General features: G+C 36.2%; 1 protein-coding gene across 1 annotated transcript in view; it reads left to right on the forward strand.

The window, feature by feature from the left end:
* Positions 1-27947, forward strand: part of Ano3 (anoctamin 3) — a 279126-nt gene that overhangs the window by 237469 nt on the left and 13710 nt on the right. The window contains exons 18-24 of the mRNA XM_008841730.1: positions 4493-4529; positions 10665-10776; positions 11710-11767; positions 18123-18220; positions 21288-21421; positions 22639-22791; positions 26326-26473. Coding sequence (XP_008839952.1) covers positions 4493-4529; positions 10665-10776; positions 11710-11767; positions 18123-18220; positions 21288-21421; positions 22639-22791; positions 26326-26473 — 740 coding nt within the window. The remainder of the gene's footprint in view (positions 1-4492; positions 4530-10664; positions 10777-11709; positions 11768-18122; positions 18221-21287; positions 21422-22638; positions 22792-26325; positions 26474-27947) is intronic.

The following is a 27947-nucleotide window of genomic DNA, read 5'->3' on the forward strand; positions in this document are numbered from 1 at the left end:
TATATATATATATTATAAGATGAGATTTAAAAGAATTGCCTTACATCAGGGGGATATTGTCACTACAAGTGCTGGAAGATGTTATGCATGCTACTGGAATATAAAAATAATAATCAACCTTAACCAGCTGTGAATCTTGTGAACTACAACAACTGGCCTCACAAATATGCCAATCAGTGCAATAGTGGCAGTGACATGAATATTGTGGGAGTAACCATCCACTCTCTAATTGGACTAAAAGTCCACTTCATAGTATGGAGTCCATACCTGAGATTGATATCAGACTTAGGAACCTGAAGCTAGACAGGTCACAAGGGATAAGGAAGAGTGTAATACTAGTTTTCTACTAAATAATTATAACATTAAACTCCTAATGTCTTATTATTATACCCATAGATGAATGCATCATTCAACTCTCAACAGAAATCTATTTAACAGATTGTAATTAGCACAGAAACCCACAATTGGATAATATGTGTAGATCAAGAGACTGCAGAGTGCTTATCCCTAAATAGGACACCTATTTCAAACTTCTGCCTCCCAAGGCTCTGGGACCATTGTGGGACAGAAAGATTGTACGAGCCAGAGGTGGTGAGGAAATAGATTTTTCAAGACAGCTGGTCAATTACTCATATGAACTCACATGCAATGATGACAGAATGTACAGATCTGATATATTCTCAAACCAAACACAATCCCAGAAAGTAGATAAGAAACCCCAACCCAGCCTAAGGAACTTTTAGCCACCAATAGCTGATGGGAGGGGTAGAGACAGTCTTTTTCAAGGGTGGGAGTCAATAGGTTAAGCTCCAATGCATGGACACACACAGACATTTGGGCTCACATATTAGACTCTATAGGATAAATATATATATTCGAATATATATAGGATATTACACTCTATAGGATATATACATTCATATTATATATGGAGATTAAAGGATATTTCTTTTTTTAATTTTATGTGTATGAGTTATGCCTTTATGTATGCAAGTACATCCTTGTCATGCAATGCCTATACACACATATGTGTGTGCACGCTCATGCATGTGTGTGTGTGTGTGTGTGTGTGTGTGTGTCATAGAGTACATTAAATTGGGCAAGAGGCAATAAGGAAGGTGTGGAAAGGAAGGGAATATAAATAGTATCAAACTATATTGTATGAAAGTCACAAAATTTCAATTTAAAAATTCTCTGGTGATTCTTATCCAATCAGTCCTTAATTGGCAATTTTGACACATAGCCAAGATGATAAACTGCATCTTCAAAATATAAACCATAAATAATTAAGAATAAGTAAAAGTTCAATCTATGAATTTAACATCCATTCATCAAGTATATAAGTTAAAATCTGTCAGGAACAAATTTGAAACAAATAGGTATTTCTCAATCCCACCCATTTTCTGATTTTGTTATACCTAGAAAATGCAGTTTCGTTTATAGCACATTAATAGCATGGTTATTATCACATCTGGAAATATTTCCAAAAATATTTTAATGAAAACAAAAATGAGAAATTCTTGCTGCTTGACAGTGAAACCTTGATTAATTTTGTCACATTACAGCAAAATAACAGCTGTTGAGGATGGTGACTAAAGGATATTTCTTTCTTTTTTTATTTTATGTGTATGAGTTATGCCTGCATGCATGTAAGTGCATCCTTGTTGTGCAATGCCTACATAGGACAGAAGTGGGTTTTGGGTACCCTGGAACTGGAGTTAGGTTGTTAGCTGCTATGTGGATGCTGGGATTCAAATCCAGGTCTTCTGCAAGAACAGCCAGTGCTCTTAACCACTGAACCACTTCTCTAGCCCCTGAAACTGTTCATAATAAAAATTTCTTCCAGCTGCACAAACAAAAGGAACAGTGTCAGGGCCCCTGTCTTCCCACCCACACCCATGCTCTGTTCTTCTTCCCAGATATACTTCTGTTCTTTGAAATATCTAGAATTAGGCCAATAAAACATTTTGTGCATAGCCAGTCAAAGAATTAACTCTGTTTGGTACCTCTCTCATCTTAAAATATGTTTATTATACAAAGTGTATCATAGTGGGGGAGATCACTAGTGCGTTTGTATAATATAAGCCACCCATGCTTCTCTGTAGTCTTCCCCACTTTGGACTTCTCTCTAGATCTAGATTCTAGAGCCTATATTCCTGTTATTTCTTTCATGGGCCTGATCTCTGAAACTGATGGTCTCAGAATATATTTGTTTCCTTAATACCTACACACCAATTATGTCAAATAGGTTATTTATTATGGAAAAGAATAGGTCGAAGAAATGGGCCTCTTAACTAGGAAAGGGAATGTCAAATGATTCGTTTAATAGGAGGGTTGACTTTTTAAAAAATGTGTTTGTTTGTTCATGTCCATGTCCTTGGTCCTAGAATTTTGTGAGTTATAACTAGAAAGGAACAATGTCTTGGATTCTGAGAGTCTGATGTTCATTTGACCATCTGGATTGGCATGCCCTCTGGAAGATAGAAAGTACATTACAACACACGTAGAACTCCCTGATAGGTGTTCCCTGCATTCACTACTCTTTTCCTCACAACTGATTTTTGCATAATTCCCCAAATAAGAACTATTGGAAGACTGATGCCGTGTAAGCTCAGAATTAACTGAAAACTGATTGCCATGGCCAAACAGGCCCTGGGAACCTGCTCCCTCTGAGATCACTCTGACTTGTCCAGTGTTAATTTGCTCTGCTATTGCCGCTTTGTCTGTCATGAAAAGAATATGGGCCTCGGAATAACTGCATTACCATTTGTGCTGCAAAAGTTCTCAGCCCAGGTTTCCACTTGACTCTCTCCCTCACTTCTGGAGACTAGTCTTGCAGATAGGTTCTATGTGCCAAGTACTAAGAGAAGATATAGACAGTGGAAGACTGACATCAAATGCTAACTTTACTGTCTGCTTAGCATTATTTTGACAGGACCAGTACCTAACATTCTCAGCCTTAGTTTCCAGTTCTGAAAATTGGAGGTCATTAGACTTACAATATTTAATGCAATTAATATATATGAAAAGCATGGCAAAAGTGAAATACTCTAAATGGCAGCTAGTCGTTTAAAAAAAATTAGGTCTCAATCTTCATAAGGACTCTCAGACTGTTACTGAAGGAATAGTGCTGGTCACATGCTAGTTTCCAGATGATAAAGTCTGTCCTGCTACATTTTTTGGAGAACCTTGATAAATGGGGTATGAAAGAGACATGGGTACAGTGAAAATAACATATGCTCATGAATTCAAGGTAATTCAGTTTTAATTTTGAAAATCTTGTCTCATGAGTGGGAACAAAAAAAAAAAAAAAAAAAACAAGGCCTGAACTAAAGAAACAACACTGTTGCATTTAATGTATCTTTCTGTCTCCAGATAGTTTAGATCTCAGAAAGAGGTAGATTTGAATCATAGATGACATGAAATGACAATAGTGCTATGGAAAGAAGAGTCAGAGAATGCGAACAGTTCTTTAAGTTGCAGACACATTGTTTTAATTTTGTACTTTGGGCAGAGCTGTTGTTTTTTTTTTGGTTTGGTTTGGTTTAGTTTGGTTTGGTTTTCAAATTTACTTTAATTTTTATTTTATGAGTATGTGGTTGGGTGCTGGTATATGCATGCCACATTTGTGAGAGGAGGCCAGAAGAGGGTATTCGAGCCCCTGGAGCTGGAGGAACAGGTAGTTGTGAGTCACCAGTGGATGCTGGGAAGCAAAGTTGGGTCCTCTGCAAGAAAAGGAAGTGCTCTTAATCACCAAGCCATCTCTCCAGCTCTTGGAAGAGCTATTGTAATTATTAATATAAACAATTGCATATTAATCTATGTAAGTATGTAGTCATCTTTCCATATATGTGTGTGTATTACACACACACATACACAGTAACAAACCTATATCACCCTTATGTCCATAATAAATTTATTTTCCCAGTTATGTAAGAGATGGGAGCAGTTGGTAGAAAATGAGCTTTGTTTCAAGAAAAATAATCTATTGTACATGTGACATTAAGTCTGCATATTTAACTTATTCTTTTATAAATGGCTACCTAAACGCCTTGTTAGACATACAAGTTTACACAATTTTTTGTTGTGTTTTGGAAAATTTTTATCAGCAGAATAGAACTAAAATTCAACTTTGCCTCTTATCAAGATGGAAACACTATGATTTGAAAAACAAAATTTCAGCTTACCCATTGACTGGCTGAAAGAATTTTGTTAAACTTTATCTCATTTATGAAGTAGATATTCAAATGCAAATAAAGATAGCAACTAAAAAGAGATGTTTTTTTTCAGTTGAAAAGAGTGTCTCTATGTATACATATTCATGCATTGCCATATACATTTGTAGTGTAGAACACTATATGCTGTTTTAATAAATATTTTCATTTTCTTTAAAATGTAACTACTTTGTAGACATATTTTAGATGCTTCCTTGGAGAATGTAAGTACCAACTTTTCTTAAAAAAATAATATTTATATGTGTGTTTTATTACAGGCTTATGAAAAAATTGCTTACTTCCTCACTAACTTAGGTAAGCCCATTTTGTTCATTTCACTTGAAGAAAATAATATATATGCTTATCAATCTTTAGCCACTTTGTGTATTTACTATTTTTTGTCTTCAGTTTGTGTAACTATTCACGAATAAATAACCAGAGGGAGATAGGATTCGAGGTTGGTCTACATTAAATAACAAAAAGAGGTAAAACACGTAGTCTAAAAGTTCCCTCTAGAAGTTAGCAAATAATTCCCTCCGTATTTATAAGTAAATGCCCAAGTGTGCGTGTGTGTGTGTGTGTGTGTGTGTGTGTGTGTGTGAATGTATTTGTTATGGTTTATGTATGCTTAGATGTCAGAGGAGAACTTGTGGGAACTGGCTCTCTCCTTCCACCATATAAAATGTAGGCTCTGGAATGAGAACATGTAGGTTGAAACCCCGTTTCCCAGTTTACTCTAGGAAGTTACAAGGTAGTACTCAAAAACTTTGTCTCTTGACACCTTAAAGTCATTGCCTAGAAATGAGAATAGTATTTTCAAAGAATGTCACTTAATATCACTATGAATTTATATATATATATATATATATATGGGGGGGTGTTATATAATTTAGAAACATGTTCAACTCACAAGCCTAGAATAGAAATGATAGATATTAACCTTTGCTATGTTTGTTTCCTACTTGAGGATATTAAATTTAAAAAATTAATATTATCTCTTAATTTCATTTGCTCCCTACATGATTTTTATCTATTTATTCCTTTCACCACTTTTTTAAAATTTTCTTAAATTTTTTGTGTGTTTCATACAGAACATCTCAATCTTAATCATCTTTATATCCCCAACCCCACTGACATCTTCCCATAATGCCCCCACTGGAGCCCATATACTCTGTCATCCCTGTTAAGGCCCACTATATTGTCAGTGTCCCCAGCCATTCACCAGTGCAAGTCCATCCACTGAATCTAGTCAGCCTATCTAGAGTCCCTTGTTTTAGGAAAAAGCTCTTCCTCATCTAGCAGCAATCTGTTGCCAACATTTCTTCAGAAAGATTGGGGCCTGCTGTTCATTCTTGCAGTTCTATACTGGGACTTGTGTGTGTTAACACACCATTGCCATAGATTCATATGAACTTGTAGGACTCTGTTTCCGTATGGTCGTATACCTCCTCCTTGGCTCTTTTAATCTTTCCTCCCCCCCCTTCTGTGATGGTGCCTGAGCCTTGGGTAGGTGAAGTTTAATAGAGGAGTCCTGTCCAAGGACCAGCATTCAACAGACTTTTAATCTCTATACTTTGGCCATTTGTAACCTTTTGTGTTCCTGGCCCTCCACTTCATGAGAACTGAGGGATTCATTAGTGTCCTCTTCTTTATCCTTGTTCTAGGTTCCATAAGACTTAGGTGTAGCGGTTGCATTGTATATGTGCCCCTTAGGCCTGGGCGATTCATAGATAATGCCTGTGTGTGACCAGTTGTGGTACCTGGTAATAGTTTCTGACTGGTGAAAATGAGCTTCTTTGATGAGTGGTGATTGGAATATTTGTCTGTAAATATAAGGATATATATTTTGCACATAGTGAGAAATCACATTGGTGTAGGGATATGACAGAGTCTTGGGTTTTCTCTAAGATCTATGACCACTCCAGCCATGTGTATTAGGTTATATTTACATGACCACACTTGAATTTCCTCCCACTGAGTGGGCTTTTAGTTAAATTAGGTGATTGCCCCCAAGATAAAAGTGCCACTACTGCACCAATGCCGTATGCTGTGCTGGCCTATGATGTGGTTGTTTGGTCTTGAAGCTGGTGTTGGATCATCTATTGATGTCTTCTTTTGGCACCTTCATAGCACTCTTGAAAGCTATACCTATCCTTCAGGGAAAGTGGTTACAAGTCACTTGCAGCTCTATTTCTCCAAATCCTGTGTCTGAAGTACATTCTGTCTTCAGCAATAGAGTCTTACCTTCAAGTTCTGAGAGGCCATCGTGGGTTGTGGCAATATCCTGAGTAATTTTGGGAGTCTTTGGACCACCTTGGCCAACAACTCAAAGGAAGATTTCTCCTATGTGGCACTGTTTCTTGATATGTAGCCTTTAGCTATACACATAGACTCGTGTAGAGATAATGTATGTATAATTTGTCAGTAGGTTGTTGAATTAATAGGGTTCCATCTGGCTTTTTTTAAAAACTAGCTAGGCATTATTTAGCTCTTCTCTCTCTTTCTCTCTCACTCATTGTCTAACCTTTCTACCATGGTTTCCCCATTTAAATTGTCCCCATTTTCCCTATTTCTCCCTTGATAATAACCATCTCCTATGGTCCCACCCCTCTTGAGCTTTCTTTCCCTTTATTCCCAAGGTTCCTTGTGTAACTCTCCCTCCCATTTAAATAACCTCATTTTTATCCATTTCCCCCTCAGTAACACCTGTTTCCTACTGTTTTTCTCTCTCAGGTTCTTTCTTTCCCTCTACCTCCCTGGTTCCTTTACATTATTCTGGTTTCTGTCATTAATTATGGATACATACTCACCTCTAAGGATTTTGTGCTAGGATCCACATATGTGGGAGAACATATGCCATTTGTTTTTTCTGAGTCTGTGTTACTTCACTTGTTTCTAGTTCCATCCATTTGCCTACAAATTTCATGATTTCACCTTTCACCACTTTTTAAATTGATTCTTCAAGATCTCCATACAATGTATTTTGATCATATTCAGAACCCCTTAGAATTTCTGCATCCATCTTATTACTCCCACAACTTCATGTCCTTTATTATTTTTTTAAAGCTTACCAGGTCTAATATTTTTTCCCTAATGCCCTTTGGTGTGGGTCCATCCCTTGGATTCTGGTCAACCGGCAAGGCATCACCTTCGTCCCTCATTCAAGCTGGGTTTTTGTCTGATTTAGACTTGCACAGGTATTGTTCAGGCTGTCACAAGTGCTGTGGATTCACTGCTTCGTTTTGATGTCTTTCTTGTAAGAAATTTTTTTGCTAAAATGCCACATGTATAACTACTTCCATTCACCTTTTAAAAATCTATTACATGTATTTACTGCTGTGTGTGCATGTACATGTGCATGCATATGCCTTGGAGTACTTTACAGTAAGTTCTCTCCTTCAGCTATTTGCATCCAGGTGTTGAACTCAAGTTGTTGGGCTTGGGAGCCAGCATCTTCACTGACTGTCATCTCAGCCCCATTCACTTTTAAAGGGAGGCATTTAAAACAGGCAGGACACCCTGTGAATGAATTATATATTGGTTTTCAGCCCTATATGATGAAGATTTCATCCATTTATTAGATAATCTCAAATGCTGGAATTTTAGACAGCATCTTGGATTGGCCAATTTCCTGTCAGAAACACATTGTTTACCTCTGCTTTGCCCATGTTGTTGACTGTTAACTCAGGGAAGCAGCTCTAACTTTCATTGAGAATGTAAACTTGTGTACAGTTTTCCCTTCCGTAATTCCCACAAGTAGTGTCTTCATTGATTTACTTCTCCTACAAAACATCTTCTAGTTCTTTGAGTTTTCTGAAGTTTTCGAAGCAGGTTTCAGCTCTCTTTTGGGGGTTTGCCACACTTCTGCCACCACTTCTGTCCTCAGACTTGGGTTTCAGTCTTTGCTGATCTAGTTATTTGCCGCCTACTTCTTTTCTGGCTTCCAGGGCAGGGACTTTGCTCTACTTTGATGCTTTTGCTTCTTGTATATTAATATCTATTTGAATATTTAGTTTTTGGGATTCAATAAAGATCAGTAATGATATTTATGCTGAAAATTCAGAAGCTTTGCAGTGTTTTCCTGAGTATTATCATCAGCAGGCCAGAAATCTTGGACTATAACTTTGCTTCATTTAGAGGAGGCAGATCTCTTATGTTTGAAAAATAATCCTCTCCTCTGCTTTGCTTATTTTTCAAGTCTAGTTTCTGCACTTGAGAAATGTGAATGTTAAATGTTCCCAGCCGGCTGACACAGCTGGTGTTTGTAAGTGGCAGTAATCTGTTTTAGGGCTCTTTCTCTGAGCTGGATTTTGTTCAGCTGGGTAATAAAGTACTTGAACTAGGTTATCTCAAAGCTTTCTTCTATCTCTGATCATGTTAATTTGCCTTTAAAATATTTCACCCCAATATAGAGGCGAATACAGGAAGAATGTCATCATGGAGTATTAATTAGCAGGAGAAAGCAAAATAGGTATTTGTACTAAGTACAAGGAATGTCAAAGTTATAACTTGATTTTTTTCACCTATAGTCCAGTGATTACGTAGTTCCTATGGATTCATAGTTATTCATTAATACTGAATGCTTAATATTCTTTGTTAATAAAATATGAATATTCTTCATATAATATAATCTATATTTTTGTATGTATTACACTTGTTACTTGACACAGTTAATTTGTACTTCAGATTAGAAATTAAGGCCAGGCATGGTTGTGCACATCTTTAATTCCAGCACTTGGAGGCAAAGGCAGGCAGATCTCTGTGAGTTCAAGGCCAGCCTGGTCTACACAGTGAGTTCCAGGCTAGTTTGGGCTACAGGGAGACTCTGTCTCAAAAACAAACAAACAAAAAATTAGATTGTACTCATCAAAAAGATAATATATGTTATTTTATTAAAGGTGCTTTTTAGTTTTCTTTCTTGATTTCTACATTTCTTTTAGTTTCAGAAGCAACAAAAAAATTAAAGTTTCAATTCACCCTTTTTAAAATGGAAAGAAATATGTGTTCTATGCCAAAGTATTATTTAATTCACTTTGGTTTTGTGGTTGCTGAGAATCATAACGTGGTGATTGTTAGCTGTTTCAAATAATCATTTATCTCTAGTAATATATTGCATATATTAGATAAATCCAAGTTCCAAGTAACAAAGTAAGCCAGTGTGTGAAAGCCTTGACTTCATCAGAGATCAGAACTGTCTCACAAAGTTAGAATCTTAAAACACAGAAGCTTCTTACTATATTCATTATAGGTTTTAAAGAATATAGTACTTACCATTTTTAAATGACCTAATTTGTGACTGGTGATGATGTCAAATAACTGTCATCATGAGCTAGTTTATCACCCATAACTAGCTTGTCATTACAACTAGCTTATCCATGTGTAGCTTCCTTAGGGAAAAACTAAGAAATATTTTGCACATAGATATGTTATTCTTGAAAACACCATAGTTCAGAATTTGTGTTCTTCCCCATGCTAAGTATCAGTTCAAAATGAGGCAGAATTTGCTCTATGTATGGAATGCATTGGATATTGTAAAATATTTTCTTCTAGTAGAGAACCTAGGTTAGTATTAAAAATTATCATCAATGAAGTAAATGCTTGTTGGCTTTGCTGCATAATAAATTATGCAAAACTTAGCAGCTTACGCCAACAATTTTTTGTTTGTTTGTTTCTGTAACTGATTAATTTGCTATACAGTTTCCTGTTCCATGTAATTATCTGCTGTTTTAGAGATATCTAAGATGGCCTCTTCCCTCGCATGCCTGAAATCTCATGGGATTATTGGGACAGATGATGCCTTCCATAGCCCTCATCTCTCTGTATGTGCCCTTCTCACATGTCAATCCTGGGATTGTTTGTAGTAGCATAGTAGTAATTCTTTTGTGACAGCCACCTTGTAATAGGACAAGCCCATACACACAAGTGCTTATCAAATCTCTGTATCTTACTTCTTAGTTTCCTATTGGCAAGAGTAAGAGGGTCACTTTGTCCAAGCTGAAATTCAAGGTTAGAGGAAATTATCATTTTATAGATACTTGTGTATGTGACTCGTGGGGGAGATATATTATTAGATATATTATTCTGAGCTCTTTAGAGCCTTTATTATCCTAAAGGGTTCTTTGCCCCTCAATATTTCCATAGTTGTTTGTGACTATTCTTTTATACTTACTACAGTTTTTTCAGCTATTTCTGTATTTTTTATTATTAACTCTGAGACAGGGTTTCCCTGTAGCCCCAGCTGTCCTGGAGCTCACTATGTAGACCAGGCTGGCCTTGAACTCACAGAGATCTGCCTGCCTCTGCCTCCCAAGTGCTGGGATTAAAGGCGTGCATCACCATGCCCGGTTTGTATTCTTTTTTTTTACTGCAATGCTGAAAATTTTTAAGGCGAAATAATTGAATGTTTTGCTGTTTACCTCATGTATGTCAACAAACCTGTGCTTCTTTTAGAATACCCTCGAACAGAATCTGAATGGGAAAACAGCTTTGCACTGAAGATGTTCCTTTTCCAATTTGTCAATTTGAACAGCTCTATCTTCTATATTGCTTTCTTTTTGGGAAGGTAAATCAGCTTTATGCATGTTATGTTTACCAAGGGAAAAAACAAACAAATATAGTCAGCATTATCATTGCCAATTAGTTAACAGACATGGAAAATTCTTGATCCCTGCCTTAAAAGAGTGTGTTAATCAGCTTTTACATGCATTCTTATTCAAATGTCATCTGGCAGTCACTACTAATTAAATTTGGCACACACACAAGAATAAAAGTTGCATGCTATGCTTGAGTTAAATTATGACTATCCAATTATTGCTAATTATTATTTTGTTTAGGAAGAAAAGAATTTTCATGTAACCCTTAGAATTCCTTAGTGTGAAAACTTGGTTTAACAATGATTTTAAAGTTTTTTTCTCTTTGCTCCAAATTTTGAAACTAAAAAGTATTAAGTTAGCGGGCATGGTAGTGCACGCCTTTAATCCCAGCACTTGGGAGGCAGAGGCAGGCCGATCTTTGTGAGTTTGAGGCCAGCCTGGTCTACATAGTAAGTTCCAGAACAGCTGGGACTTCAAGGAGACCTGGTCTCAAGAAAAAAAAAAAAAAGTACTAAGTTAATGAACTTGGTTTATTATATAGTTAACACTCCACATGGTGCCATGGAAACATTCAGAAGCCAGAATTTTTTGAACAAAACCAGTCAGCACACTATGATGATATTCATTAACCCTGCCCACACAGTATTAAAGCTTTATATGGAACAATTAAGCATCATCAGGTTGGTATAGCTGCATTTTCTCCACAGCTTGGTAGTGGGTTCATGCATCACTTTCTCTTTTTTAAGTTAGTTATTGTGATGTTGTTTAAGCATAACAAAAGCCAGCTATATGCAACAAATTGCACCAGTGAGGGATTGTGTCTGCCCACACATGCACTCAGAGTGATGTGTCAGCTAGTGAACTTTACTTAATTGCTAATGCATTCAAACCCTTTTTTTCAGATTCGTAGGCCACCCAGGAAAATACAATAAACTTTTTGAGCGATGGAGACTGGAGGAGGTAAGTAACCACTTGAGAGTGGGTGTGTGGATAGGTATGGATAGGGCCAGTGACTGCGGGAAATAATGGGCTCAGGAGGGAAGATGTCCAAGCTTGATAAAGTCACACTTTCATAGAGGAGATTTCCTTTGTCTTCACAATTGATGAAGCTATAGTTATTCAAAAAGATGGTGTTTTTGAAAGTTTAAACACCAGTATTCTGGTCTCTGCTATCATCATTTGTTTTTTTAAACACATCTTTTGTTTCTGTTCACAAACCGTAAGAATGTCATTTCAGCAATGTTCCTCATTCAGAAAATTAGTGTTTTCTACTGCACATGTTTCCAAATAAAAATATGTTTTTCCTTTCAAGAAGGGAAACTTTAGTCTAACAGAAATCTTATTTCAAATAATATATAAGCATAAATATAAATATTAATATAATAGCATACATACAAAGGCTCATATTTTTTTATTGATTTATAATCTCTATGACCCAAAGACAAAAGTAGGAGCAATTTACTGCATCCTATGTACCTTCACCGAAACTGAGAAATTGTCCTTCAGAGAGTCAAAACACTGTTTAGAGTGTCTGGCCTCGTTTTCTCAGACTTCGGTCAATGAAGGCATCTGAGAGGGATCTAACTGATAAAAAGATATCTCCTGATTTTAGTTTCTTTCATTGAAAGTGAAATAAGAAATACATTTTGTTTGCTGGACATATTATATTTCTCTCTGCCTATGTGCTATTCCTATTGATTTTTATAAGACTCTCTCTGATGAGTAATCCATAAAGTAATAAAACTTGAATCTCTTCTTTCAAATTTGCTTCATTTTTTCCCATTTTTTTGTTTTTTCCTTGATATATCATTTTACAAAAATACCAAGCATTTTTGCAGTGCTGGACAGATGGCTCAGCAGTTAAGAGCACTAGCTGCTCTCGCAGAGGACCTGGGTTCAATTCCCAGCACCCACATGGCTGCTAACAACTGTTTGTAACTCCAGTTCCAGAAGAATCTGGCCCCACTCTTCTAACTTCTGCAGGCATTGCCCAACACAGGTGCACTTACACACATGCAAACAATACACTCATACACAGAAATAAAAATAATAAATATTTTTTTAAAAAACCAAGCATTTTTCAAAGAAAAAAAGTCACTTTTTTTGTTTGTTTTTTGTTTTGATTTGAGAAAGGGTCTCATGTAACCAGTACTGGCTTTGAATTTGTTGAGTAGCTAAGGATGTCCTTGAATGCCTGACATTCTTGCCTCTACCTCCCAAGAGCTGCAGTTGCAGATATGCATCACTATGACTGGCTGAAATGAAGTCCTCTTATTGAATTTCAGTATTTCTTCTCAGATCTAGAAATATAAACTCACTTTTATTAATGTTATTTTCTAATATTCATAGTGATAATTTTACCCATTAAGAGCTTATGTTGGTGTATACAGTAATCAAGAATTTTCTGCCAAATACAAGTCACCTATTTAATAACAAAAGGAGATTCTAGATTTATCAAAGCCTTTATATTATTATTGTGTCTACATCTGGACTCTGTTCTCGTTATCAGTCTACTGCTTCTCTAGTTCAAAGTGATTTTAATAATTCTAGTATAAAACCCAATTTAAGGGGCTGGAGAGATGGTTCCATGGTTAAGAGCACTGGTTTTTCTTGCAGAGGACCCAGGTTCAATTCCCAGGACCTACATGGCAGCTAACAACCATATGTAAAGCTTCAGTTCCAGGGGATCTGACATCCTCTTCTGTCCTCCACGGGCATTGCATGACACAGGCACACTTACATACATGCAGGCAATACACTCATACACATAAAATTTATATATATATAACATATATTTTCTTTAAAACATGACCAAAATCCAATTTAATATATTGTATTGCTACTATGAGGTCATAATTTAGAAATAGGTTAAGAAAAATTTACAAAGGCAAAGTGAGGAAAGAAATAGTACCAGTCTCTCTATACAAAGTTCTAGAAAGGCCTCATTTATGATCCCCATGCCATTCCAGAAATTAACTATGATAGATGGATGAAGCCTAAAACTTCCTCATAATATGCATATGTTTTACAATTTTTAAAAAGCCCCGCTCAAATGTTAATTATCCCTGGTATTTATTCTTTTCCCTGAATTTAGCTTTCATGACTATCTTGTTCTTCATGCTAAATAGGCAGTAGTAATACTTAGGTTGCCAGTGATTTATATATGAGATAACTTACATAACAGAAAGCACTGCCCTAGACTATGAGAAGAATGCCATAAATTTTTGTTGATACTTATCAGTGTTCTGGCCCTCCAGCTAAGACAGAGTAAGGTTGCATGTCATGATGCACGTCAGTAATGGTGAGCACTGTGCTGAGAGGGGAAGATGGTGAGTTGGGACAAACCTGGAATGCATAGTGAATTCCAGCCCTATATGGGCTACATAGTAAGAGACTTGGGGGGGGACGAGGAGGAGGACGAGGACGAGAACGAGGATGAGGAAGGAGGGAGAGAGGGAAGGAGGGAGGGAGGAGAAAAGAGAAGAGGAAGGGGAGGAAAGAGAAGATGACAAAGAAGAGGAAGAGGATGAAGAGGAGGATGAGGACGAGGAGGACAAGGAGGAGGAGCAAGAGGACTAAAATATTTCATAATGCCTGAAGTCTGTCTGTCTGTTGTTTAGTTTATGCCCAAGAAATATGTCTATATCTGGTAAGAGCCTAATCACTTACTCATTAGGGACTTAAGACTTTCTTCTCTTAGGAGAGTTCAGCTAGACTAAATAAGAAGAGTAAGGTGGGAAACAGTGGCTATAGCTATAGGTTTGCATGTTTAAGGGGCTGCTGCCACCATTAGCAGTGTTCAGTTCTACACTATTACTCTTAACTATGAAATTGTTGACAGTGTTGATTAATCCTTGAGAGTTCCAGAAAAATAATTATGATACTGGTGTCAGGAAAATGTCTCATAATCCTTCTAGACATTTTCCATTATTTATGAGACACATGGTGGTTATATTTTCCCACGAAGGAGTGAATGCTCTAAAAAAATGCATGCAATTTGTGATATGTCCTAGAAATTCCCAGATTATATAGAATATATGTAAAAAAAATAAGGACTGACACTCTAAATTCATTCACACAAGAAGTACTAATTGACATATGGACACAGTGAATGTGCAAATGAGAATCCCTTCACTTATTTGATTGCATTGTTATGAAGAATAGAATCTAGTAAGAAAAATATAAATATTTTGTCTTTGGGTTAGAAGAGTCTACATGCCTGAGTGTTCCCACCAAAGGTAAGATCTTGGCCTGTGAATCTTAATTCCTTCCTTTGTAAACCAATATTAAGAATTATTACAGAATTCCAGGTCCTTGAGTTAAACTGGATCACTCATCTAAAATAAAAGGCTCAAGTGATAGTAATGATTACAAAGAAGACGATAGCACTTTAATCTGTTTTAGAACATTTATGAACTGGATATAATGGACTTGTAACTCTCATACTAGAACTGTGTGATTTTTCACAAAAATATCTTAAGTAAATTCATTATTATAATTTTAAAATAGAAGTATTTACATGGTAACATATTCCAGATACTGTTACTAAGTGCTCTTCCTATACAATTTCATTTAATCCTCATAACAATTCTTTTGATATATTTATTTTATAGATAAGGGGAATAAGAATAGAGAAGTTTTATAATTTACCTACAATCATAAAAATCAATGAAATTAAGAAATACTCTGTTCCAAAGGCCAAAAATGTCAAAAGTATTTGGGAGCTTGTATCTAGTCCTTTAAAGATTTTAGGGTTACCTCTTCAATGGGGGAATGTTGGAGGGGAGGGAGTAAGCATGGATTTGATCAAAACACCTTATATGCATGTATGAAATCTTCAATAAAGATTTGTAAAAAGTTTAAAAAAAAAGACTCAAATCTGTGCTGCATAACTTCAGAGACTGTGCTCTGAACATGTTTCCATCCATCATTGGGATAGAATAATATGACCAAATACATCATGGAAAATGTATTATGCTAAGATTGTTATCTGATTTCTGACTCACTTGTGGGTTAGATTTAGAGTCAAAATTCTAAAGTAGGTGAGCTGAAGGAACATGGATATCTGCTCCTAGCTTCCTCACAGATAGTATACTAACACTCACCCCCAACACCACACACACACACACACACACACACACACACACATACACATACATACACACACACACACACACACACACACACACACACTTGTGAGCATATGATTTGAATGGTGCAGGCATTACCTAATGCCTGGATTTTGTACATCCATCTTTGTCCATTTAACATTCTAGGTAGGAGATGTTTTTACCAAATGAAGCTTAAAGTACTGAAGAGCTTTAGCTCAAGGCCTTCACTATGTGAATAGGACAAACTATCACAAACCATTGGATTCCTTGCTCATCTCTGATAGATTTATAAATTAAAAATTCTTCAAAGCTCAGCATCAACAAAATTGTTATTGACCTGCCTTAAACCTCCCCACTTTGTTCCACCCTTTGTGGGAATGATCCAATCAGACAGCTCTGACTGTTTTCTTTCTCCTGTCCCACATATTAATATACGTGTGATAAATCTGTACTTCAAGGCAAGTGACAGGGTTGATAAACAGAATATATCCTTAGCATAATGCCTTAGGGGAAGGAGACCACAGGTTTCTTCCCTCAACACCAGCCTACACTGTAGGCCCCACGCAAGTCAATTTGCCTCAAAGTCTACAAAAATGAGACGCAATCTCATTGATCTATGATCTGCCCCTGCAGCCTAGTCTTTCAAATTCATACGTTATGCTAAATACACCCATGGTATAATGTAAGGAAGAAGTCAGGGAGTCCTAAATTCATCCTAGAAAGAAAAGATCATTGGATGATACAACATGGGTCCTGCTTCGCAATGAGCATGACAACAAGCAATCTTGCTCTCGGGCTCAGATGAGAGAACACTGAGCAACTGAGCTAGACCAGGAAAAGCAGACTCACTCTTTCATGTCCTAATTATTTATTCCCTTTGAAGTCCCACTAGTATCAATTTGACAGAAATAGAAACTGCAGATCAAAGCCATAGAAACTATCCTTCTTATAAGGACATGAAACCATTTCTAGAGAACCAGACCCACACTTTCCACCCGAATGATTTTTATAGAGCGGAGTTTCAAGCAATAAATACTAGTTACAATACACATTGAAATCACCTATCTACCTATCATCCATCTATCTATCATCTATCTATCTATCTATCTATCATCTATCTCTCATCTGTCATCCATCGGTGTGTGTGTGTGTGTGTCTGTGTGTGATACCAACTTATTTAAAATATTTTTTAAAGCACACAGAGAAGAAACACTTGGGATAATACTGACAAGCTATTTGGGTCATGTATTTATTTCATGAACATACATTTTTTAAAGATATTATTCATTCTCCAGGATGTAGATTTTTAGCACCTTTCTGCTATCATGAGCATTAACTGGACTGAGTGTCTTACAGCTAAGTAAAGGGAAGAGAAAAATGAACAACTTTCCAGTGAAAAATTCTAGAAATCAATATGTAAACCAGTTAATTAGGCCAATATCCACAGGGACATTCTGATATGACGTAGCTCTGGCAGGATGTGACGGAAGTGGCACTTTCACTTTCATGATTTGCCTTCCAAAACATATAACCCTTGTCTTAACAGAAGAAAACACAATATAAATCCACATTAGGTGACACTATGCATTGTATTCATACAGTGTTCTTTAAAACTCTCAAAATTATAAAAACTGCAGAGCAGAAGAAAATGGGGAGACATGGAAGATATTCAATGGAGAATGCTGAGTCATACTGTTGTTTAGAAGTACTGCAAGAGAAGAAGGAAAAACAAATAGAGACCACACTTCAGTCAGTTCTAATGCACTAATGTTAGTTTATTAGCTTTGAACTGGATGAGAATAAATTGCTGAACTGTCTTTGAAACTTGCTGAACTGTCTTTGAAACTTTTCAGTAAATCTAAAATTATTCTGAAATGCAAATGTTTATAAGAAGAAAATATTATATATATATGTATTGTGTCAGAACTATTTTCTATTACCTAATTATTCATGGATGTAAAACATTCCCTATCATTTGTTAAATGTGATTATGATTAACATTAGGAGATAGTAAGTACTCACAGAAAGTTAGTTCATCAAAATTTCGCTGTCATACAGGTTTTCTTCCTTGTGTTCTTTATTCTTCCTTTTACATAATATGATAGGGCCTAGGTATATAATTTATTGCACAATTTAAAGTTAAGGGTGTTTTAAGCAGCTGAGGGAAAAGCAGGCTAACTGTGGCTTTTACTGTTCTATTTTAGTGTCATCCTAGTGGTTGTTTGATAGACCTCTGCCTGCAGATGGGAGTTATCATGTTTTTAAAGCAAATATGGAACAACTTCATGGAACTTGGATATCCGTGAGCATGTTCTTTTCTTTTTTTATTTGCTTTATATATAGTTACAGTTTAAGGTTGGTGATCAGACAGAACAGCTGCCATTCTGACCATTACTTCATGTGTGACTACATGCAAGTTAAAGATTTCTAAACCTCACTTTTCACATCTTCAAGATGAGGTAGACAGTTATGACTACCTCAAGACAGTTAAAGGAGTTAAAGGAAATAAAGTAGTAGAGTACTGTTTTTGAAACATTACCAACTTAAGTTCTTAGAAATAAAAATTGTTTTCTGGTATCTTTGAGCTATCAACAGATGAAGGATGATGGTATGTTATTGTTAAATAGAAAGGGCCCTCATTCCTTCCAAATTTAAAATAAAAGATTTTGGATGGGACAATGTTTGGTAATATTTTTTCCTTATGCTTCTCTCACCTTAACACCCCCCAAAATCGTTACACCCAAATTGATGTGATAATGTCAAAATGTTGGCATTCTAAGTTTGCTCTTTTTGGCACGTTCTGTCTCTGAAATGCTGGCAGATGATGACTGCACGTTTTAATACTTTCCATCAAAATGAATTAAATACTAGGTATTTAATACATTCTGGTAGTGTATATATATGACCTATTTCAAAGTATAAAACATGATTATTTGAGTGATTTTCTATAAGGAAAAAAATTATTTGGTTGATGATATAAATAGGTCAGATTTGTTCATTAAATTTTACTTTGTGTTTTTATATTTCCCTACAAATAATGATGCTCTTAAGTCAGAAAAATAGGGGTGGAAACTAGAAGTTACATTATTCAGCAGCCTGCCACCAAGTATTGGTTAAACTAAAAGGTTTAGAGCGCGAATTGACAACTGCACGGACCTCACTTTGATTCTTTCTCTGATTTACTAATTTTGTTTAGAACTTTATTAATTCTCTGAAATTTATTTTCTTGCTGTTATTGTTTTCATTTTTAAAAGTAGGGGATTCTTAAAGATCAAATGAATTTAATGGATTTTACATTTTAATCATATATAATAAACTATTTTAAGCTGTATATCAAACATATTTAGAACAGATTAAAGGAAATCTCTTCTAAATGTAAACAGTATATGGACTAGAGAGCCACGAAGCTTACACACTTGTTCTGTCCCTTCCCCTCCTTGGCATACCACTTTAAAATGTGGCGTATAGAAAACATCATATGAACACCACTGAGGAAACTGACATCAAGTGTGTGGCACAGGATTCTGTCTGCCACGAGCACTGTATAGGCTCCAACAGGATAACATCATGCAAAAACACGGCTCTCATCTCAAAGAGGATAAGAGATAATTTATTCTGGAACCAAATATGAGTGACTATAGCCTGGGAACACAGATTTTGTTCATTCTAAAGTCTATGCTCCAACATGGAAGCAACTCCATCAAGTTTTTACAGTAATAGAACAAAGTCATAAATCTTTTCAAATACATCATTGTAAACATTAGGTAAACGGGTTGAAACAAAGTGGGGAAATCTCTGTTACAGTCCTCAGATGTTATCCAACTGTATTCTCAGCCTTTTAGTTGGTTGGAAAACTAATGCTTAGCTAGGACATTCCTTGTGATTTAACTATTGGTCACAAAACTGTTAGGTCAGGTATAGAGGAGGGCAATAAGTGGCTGTAAATAATGCTAAAGGCAGCTTGAGATAAATTGGCTCCAGACTTACAACATTCCTCTATGTTCTAGTCAGTTAATCAGCCTTGCAGAAAGTTTGATTTGAAGGTACAACTTCTTTATGGGAAATTTTGTTCACAGTAGTCATCATTATCTGTGGCCTGCTGTGTACATCATACATGTCAGACCACATTTTAACCATGGCCTTGCTCAGATGGTCAGCCTGGATCATGAATATCAAGTAGTGAGGAAGTGATAGCCAGAGATATCCAGCTGATGTTTTTCAAACTTATGGACAAAGGGGGAAAATTTAGCAGAAATGGACTAATCACCAAATAAATAGTTTTCAAAATTTTAACCTACAAGTCTCTATTCAAATAAAATTTAAGCAAAGTCAATACAAATCAAATAGAGATGAGCAGAACTAGGTCAAGTCCAACTTCCTCCCCTTTTACTTATTCATGAGCGTTCAAGAGCAACCTCTGTGGGGCATTCCCTGAACACCACCTGATACTTTAGTCAAGATCTGTATGTGCTCCAACTGCTACTGAAGCTTCATTGAATTAAACTTTGAGTTTGAGTTTTAGGTACTATTTACCAAGTTCTAAGAATTTCGCCTCATTTTACAGTAAGTTTCCTCAAATTCTTAAGTAATTATTTACAAAAAGCCTAGCATATTATGCATACGAAGATATTTCTCATTTATATAGTATATGGTCTTCCCAGTCCAGAGACACAACATTGCTGTTTCTTTTCAAGGCCTCAGAATTTGACTCATGTAAGCAGATCGATCATCTGACACCTGTTCTCTATTATAGTAGTAGAGTGTAGACACTGGTGCTCAAACTTCTCATGTTTATAAGCTCAAAGAGATGAAGTGATTTAATAAAAATCCTACATCTAATACATTGCAGGATAGGAGCCAGAACCCAGGTCTCTTAAAACCTTGTGTAGAACTGTTATTTTGTGCAGAATAAAATTGTATTCATATTCACAAAGAACAGTCCTGGAAATATAGTATATAAGCAATGAAAGGCTCAGACCTAAAGGCAATAGGGAACTTGGAGTTTATTTTTATAGGAGGTAATTAGATAAGAAATACCACTATCAGGACCACTTCAGTTTATGGACAATGAATTCCTAATAAGTATCTAGATGTTCAGAAGCCTGAATAGATTCCTAGAATGGTAGAACTTTCTTTCTTTTACTAAATCTTTGATTTTAATTTTGTAATTTAAAGGTTTAAAAATGTTTTAAAGTTGAGACTTTTTTTTAACATATTTACAAGTTGAAACCACTAAAGAGCTCCATTTCCTAGGAATGTTTGATGCAATCCAAGAGTAGTTGGTGTTTGCTGTTTCTTAATGAAATATAAATGAGTCCCCAGATGCTTAAATGAGATCACACAAGTTCTTGATCTGCTCTTTGATGCAGGCTGATCCAGAACTGGTGGTCACGACATAAAATCAAGCGGGGAATACAGGATGTGTCCATACCACAGTGGGAAAATGACTGGAATCTGCAGCCCATGAATATCCATGGGCTGATGGATGAGTACTTAGAGATGGGTAAGGAAAGATTATTCTGCAAGACCAGTTGACTTTCTTGATACTATTTTTCTATTTCACATGGGCTTTTCTTTAGAAGAACAACTTCTCTCCTTCCAATCCTGAAATTCAAAAGTGTATGTTAACCTTTAAGCAAAGTCAAAGATGTGAAGCAGTGACCTTGGAATTTCACTTGTTTTATACTCAAAGAGTCACGACATTTAGCCAAAATGAAGTTTTTCTCATAATAAATTCCCTGGATTTGGGGAAAACATCAGATAAGATTTGACTGTGTAGCTAAGGCTGATCTTATACTTGCTATATAACTCAGACTGACCTTGAACTAGCAATCCTCCTGCCTCAGCCCCTCCCAAGCACTAGGATTATAAGCATACGCCACCACACTACATACTTCTGAAAATGTTTTGATAAAAGAAACTAACGTTGTATCAACTCATTTATAAAGAAATGAAACATCTCCCTCAAAGAAAGTAATGTTTATTTTTTTGCAATAAGTCTTTTCTTAAATCCAGTCTGAGTCTTGCTTCTTCAAGACCCTTATTTATATGAAGAAAACATGTTTTCCCACTCGTGGTTAAAATTGTTGGTTATTGACATATTGCTATTTTCTGACCTTCAGTTTTCTCATCTGTACACCAAGAAGACAAGACAGAACACTACAGGTCCTTTGAGACCCTTCCAGATCAAATGGTTTCCTTCTTCTTTGCCTGTCTTTTTGATGCTTCCTCTCCCTCCTCTTCCTTCCTCTTCTTCCTCTTTCCTTTTTGTTCTTCCTTCTTTCTATGTTATGTAGAGGTGGAAAGCACCAAAAACTTAAATCTAGTCACACCCAAGATTAAGGCCAGCTTTCTATTGGCTACATTTTTGAGACAGGGTCTCCCCATATCCCCTGCTGTCCTGGAACTCATCAACAGACTGGCATCAAACTCAGAGATCTGCCTGCCTCTACCTCCTCAGGGCTAGAACTAAAGGCCATGTGCCACCATGCCTGGCCTTAGTGCAGTGTTAAAATTTTTCTATCCCTCTACCCTCTAAAAAGTTTAACTAACATGTAGGAGCTCAACCTTCTTCAAATGCAAAATGAGATAAACATTATTTGTCTTGTAGGAGTATTGACATGATTGAAGGCAATTCATCTAAAGTTCCTAATTTGACACAAAGAGGTGGTTAGTGTATGTTATGTTTATGTTTAACTCCCTGATGCTCCTGTCTTCCAGTTTTGCAATTTGGATTTACCACCATCTTTGTCGCTGCTTTTCCTCTGGCTCCTCTCTTGGCTTTATTAAACAATATCATAGAAATCAGACTGGATGCATACAAATTTGTGACCCAGTGGAGGAGGCCTCTGCCAGCCCGAGCAACTGACATAGGTAAGATTCAGAAATTAGGTGGTTTGTGCTATTATCATTAAGTACACAATGGTAATTCACATGTTGAATATTGGCATGCACCTGTCTTAGTAGTAAGACGTACGAAGTTTAGGAGGTTTTTAATTCAGGAGGGCAAAGTAATCAGAGGAGGGATTAGTCACTTAGTGAAAGGGTTGAAGAATGAGCTCATTCTCTTGTGCTCTCCCACATGGTTGGGAGCAGTTAGTACACTATAAAAGACATAAGAAGGACATGGACTAGAAGCAGAATATGACACCCTCATTAGACATTGAGACTATTGTCTGCAATCTTCATCTTGGCTTCCCTACCTCCAGAATCATGAGAAATAAAATTCTGCTTTTTAAAAATTATCCAGTCATGGGTATTTTGTAGTAGCAGCACAAACAGATGAGAGTAACATGGCTTGATCTTGCTCTTACTAGCACCCTGTAGGCTCCCTTGTGGGGCTCCTTCCTAACCATAGCAAAGTCAATTTGAGTTAACAGAATAAAAGCATCAATTTAGTTGGAAATAGGTTCATATTAAACATACTGTTTCACAAATTGTAATTAAAGGATCTCGTATGTACTCTTCATGGGAAGAAACATTACTATAGCTTTTGCTGCTGAGCTTCTTACTTATACATGCAGCAGATGCGTGGGTTGCTTCAGGACATTGCTATGAGAGAAAGATTGAGAGGATCATTTTAACATGCACTTTAATTTATTCAGGAAAAAAATCCTTGTATAAAACTTTTGTGTAAAACATGTGCCTTTACATTTTTGATAAATAATTTCAATGTTTCCCAGAAATTCTGTGCCACTTTACCCTCCCACCATGGGTACATATGTGTATGTTTACCTATTTCCTTAGCTACTCTACGCACAAAAAAAAATCTGAAGAGAAAAAAAACATGTTAATCTAGTTACATTTACTTATATTTTTAGTATCATATGATTAAATCTATTTGCATTTCATCTTTCTACAATAATTGTTTTATGCACTTTAGCCCTTATATCTATCTTGGTAATCCTTTGGGAATGTGTGAACATGGTGTTGAGTGTATGTGCTACGTGGGCATGTGTGCATGTGAGAGGGTGTGGGTCTTTTGGAAGCCCAGATTGATGTCATGTATCATTTTTGTTTCTTCTCTGCATTTTTTTATTGTTTTGGGTCATAATCTCTCCATGACCTTCAGGGCTCTACCTGTGTCTACCCAACGCTCACATCCTGTCATGTCTCCTCCCCACAAGGCTGGCATTACAGACATGTGCCTGTCATCCCTGCTTTTTGCTGGAGTCCTGGGGATCTGAAATTGGGTCTTCATGCTTGCATGGCAGAAATTTTACCTACTGAGCCTTCTGCCCAGCCCCTATTTTGCCAATCTTTAACTCTATATTGGAGTGTTAACTATTGATAAATGTATTTTTTACTTTTTAAATTTTAGTTGATTGTGATAAGGTTTTAAAATTCATATGTGATTAAATTGATACACCTTCCTTGTGTATTATCATTCAAAGCTGTCTCAGGAAAGCCCCCCCCCCAAAAAAAAAGTAAAAAGAAAAAGAAAAGCCCAATGGAGCTTAGGAGTTTCCACTCAGTTTTTTGGTTTCTTTGTTTTTGGTTTTTCGTTAATCATTGTTTTAATTTTAGATGTATTTGTGAGGACCTTTTTCATTTATTTGTAATTTGTTGGCATTATAAGATTATATTTAAATTATTATTCTATCTGGAATTTGTTACTGATGAATTCAAATTCAACTTTCCTTTTGTTTGTTTGTTTTTATCCTAATGCATGACTTTACCTAAACCATTTATTTAGTTTTCAGTATTATTTAAATGGCCTCTCTTATCAAATGCTTAAATTTTCAATAAACTTAAGTGCATTTTTAGATCTTATTTTCCTCAATAATCTGATTACTTATCATCTGTACTTCTTGAAGAAACTAGTTTTTCAAGAGAAAGTCCAAGCATATTTGAAAGAAATTCCACATTTTTCCCTTTCCTTTGGAAGTTTTTTTTTTTAATTACTGCAAGTTTACATTTTCAGTTTATTTCACTCATTTATATATTCCATAAAATTTTATATTTTTGTTGTAGTAGTATATACAGATATACAATGTACATATAGTTTAAATTATAATACGTAGGCCCACTAAATTAAAAAATACACTTCAGTTTAAATATTGAATTATTAATAAGAAGACCTAATAAGTCATTCCAAGTTTATTATCACAGTTTCTGAATAACACTCCATGTTATAAAAATTTCAAATCTCTGAATATTTTTTGACTTAAAAAAATCATCGTTGTGGTTATTAAAATGGCTCTAAAACTGAGATTCGACCATTGGTTGGTATTTGTTTTGTTTTGTTTTTTTCCCCTTAGCAGTTTGCATAGTACCCTCTAAAACTATGAGAGATAATCTTCAGGTAGAAGGCATTCAAGTCAGTTCCAGCACCATTGCTCCAAGTCCTATGTCCAAAGTATGTCCTGTCTTCAGCAATAGGGTCTTACCTTCAAATTCTGGGAGGCAATCAAGGGTGTGCCAGTAGTTTGTGTAATCTGGGGAGTCTCTTGGACTAACCTGACCAACAACTCAAAAGGAGGTTTCTCTTGTCTGGCATTGTGTTTCTTGTTATGTAGCCTTCAGCAATACATACACACTTATGTTGAGATATTGTATGTGTATTTTTCAGTAGGCTTTTGAACTAATGCTTTTCTGTCTGGTTTTTCACACCACCTAAGCATTATTTATCTCTCTTTCTCCAAGTCTAAACCTCCCTGTTCCCTCCCTAGTGAAAGTATATTAATGTTTCCCATTTCTCTCTAGACAATACCTTTCTCTTATTAGCTACATGGCAAGTATTAAAAATGAGACATATATTGAATATAGGTTTTTCAGAGTTATGCAACCATCTAGAACATAAATAATTGTAATTTTCATCATCTCAACAAGTTCTATATATTGGTTTTAAAGCATCAAAGGCACTCATCCCAAATCTCATTATAATAGTCCCAACCTGGACCTTAAGGTATTTCGATTTTCAAATCTTGATAGGCTTATATGCAATAGTTCTAATATATGGAGTTCAAGATACTGTAGCAAGAAAGTAAATGAGGGGCCAAGGAGCTGAAGAGATGGTTCCTTGGATCTTCCAGCAAACAAGAGCTCAGTTACGAGTCCTCAAGTTGGGGTGGCTCAGGGTTACTCACAACCACCTGTAATTCCAGCTTCAGGGGATCTGCTGCTTTCTTTCTGCCCCCTGTTGGTACTCACCCACATCTATGAACACATGCACATACACACACATATGCACATACACATGCACACATATGCATATGCATACACATGATGCATATACATACACAGAGACACATTTTTAAAGGAATAATAAAATTGTTCAATAAAAGAAAGTAAATGATGACAGAAATGTGGCTCCAAAATAAACAGAAAGTTCTTTTCAAAATAGGATTAATCAGAGTGCTTTTCTATCTTGTCCACCTTTGTTCTCTCTAATCTTACTCCTACCAGGTATCTGGCTTGGAATTCTCGAAGGAATTGGCATCCTGGCTGTGATCACTAATGCATTTGTAATCGCTATTACATCTGACTACATCCCACGTTTTGTCTACGAATACAAATATGGCCCTTGTGCAAATTATGTAAAACAGAATGAAAAGTAAGGGTAAAATTTACATATTTTTGTTCTGTCTTATGTTTTTAGTTAAAAGGAGAACCTACTGGAACATTTTGTTTTGTGACCATAAAAAGTCATGTTTCTAGTCACTGCATTTATAGTGTGTTTATTAAATGAAATCAACTGAGGATGAAGAAGAATGGATTTTATATTTTATTATTTTTAATTTATGTGTATGAGTGTATTGCCTTATATATGTAAGTGCAATTGTGTTATGCAATGCCCTAGGAGGTCAGAAGAGGATGTCAGGTCCCCTGGAACTGGAGTTAAGGATGGTTCTTAGCCACCATGTGGGTGCTGAGAACCAAACTCGGGTCCTCTGCAAGAGCAGCCAGTTCCCCTAACCACTGAGCAATCTTGCCAAACCCTAAGAATATGTTTTGATTTTTTTTTTTACAGCAAATGATTTTAGAGTATAGATTTTTGTTTGAAACTGTACCATTTGTATCAAAATGCAAAACTTATACTGTATTTAGAAGTTCATTTCTAGAATCAGAAAAGATTTTAAAACCATTCAGTGCAATCATCTTACTGTGCAGACAGGGAAAGTGAAACCCACACAGGTTAATAACAAAGAGAACAAAACGTTTGAAGTGAGATACAGAATCCAGAAAGACTCTAAATTCTGTGCCTAGAAATTTAGAAAATGAAGCTACAGCGGAGGAGATTCTACTGATGCAGAATCTTCCCCTTCACACAGCTAGCATGTGTTTTCTACTACAATTTAAATCTATATTTTAACGTTGCTTAGCGTATCATCCTCCACAGTGTGAACGTTTTTGTTTGGTTTTGCTGTTGACATCTTAATCATGTATATATTTAGAAAGGGGCTCCTTTCCCACTGTAGGATGCTTTGTAGTGTATGTGACCTCAAACCAGTTGATACACAAGCAGCTATACTAGCCCACAAATTCTGACAACAAGTATCGCTAGACTTTGCAAGCTGTCCCCTGGGAGACAAAATGACTTAGTTTTGCCAAAGTCCTTAGGGAATATTTGTTATTTCAGGTCTTTCGATTGGAAAACGTCTGAATAACAATGCAAGTGAGCCAGGAATACAGAGCACTGGGAGTGAAAGAAGGCTTTATGGGGGCTCAGCCTTAGAGGTGAAACCTGTGAGAAAAGGCCGAATAGTAGGAGAAATACTTCTCCCTCAGAGGCAGCCTGAGGCTGAAGTCTGTGTAGGTAGTGGACCACAAGGGGGAGGAACCAGTCTTCAGGATGTCAGTAACCTTTAATTAACTCTACTAATGAACTGATATTTCCCCAGAACACTAAAAAAAAAAAAAAAATCTTTTTTTAAAAAAAAGAAGTGATAGCCAGGCATGGTGGTGCATGCCTGTAGTCCCAGCACTTGGGAGGCAGAGGCAGGAGGATCTCTGTGAGTTCAAGGCCAGCCTGGTCGACATAGTGAGTTCCAGGACTGCTGGGGCTACAGGGAGACCCTGCTTCAAAA

This window comes from Nannospalax galili, unplaced genomic scaffold (assembly GCF_000622305.1).
Source record: "Nannospalax galili isolate Female #2095 unplaced genomic scaffold, S.galili_v1.0 scaffold481, whole genome shotgun sequence".
Lineage (NCBI taxonomy): Eukaryota > Metazoa > Chordata > Mammalia > Rodentia > Spalacidae > Nannospalax > Nannospalax galili.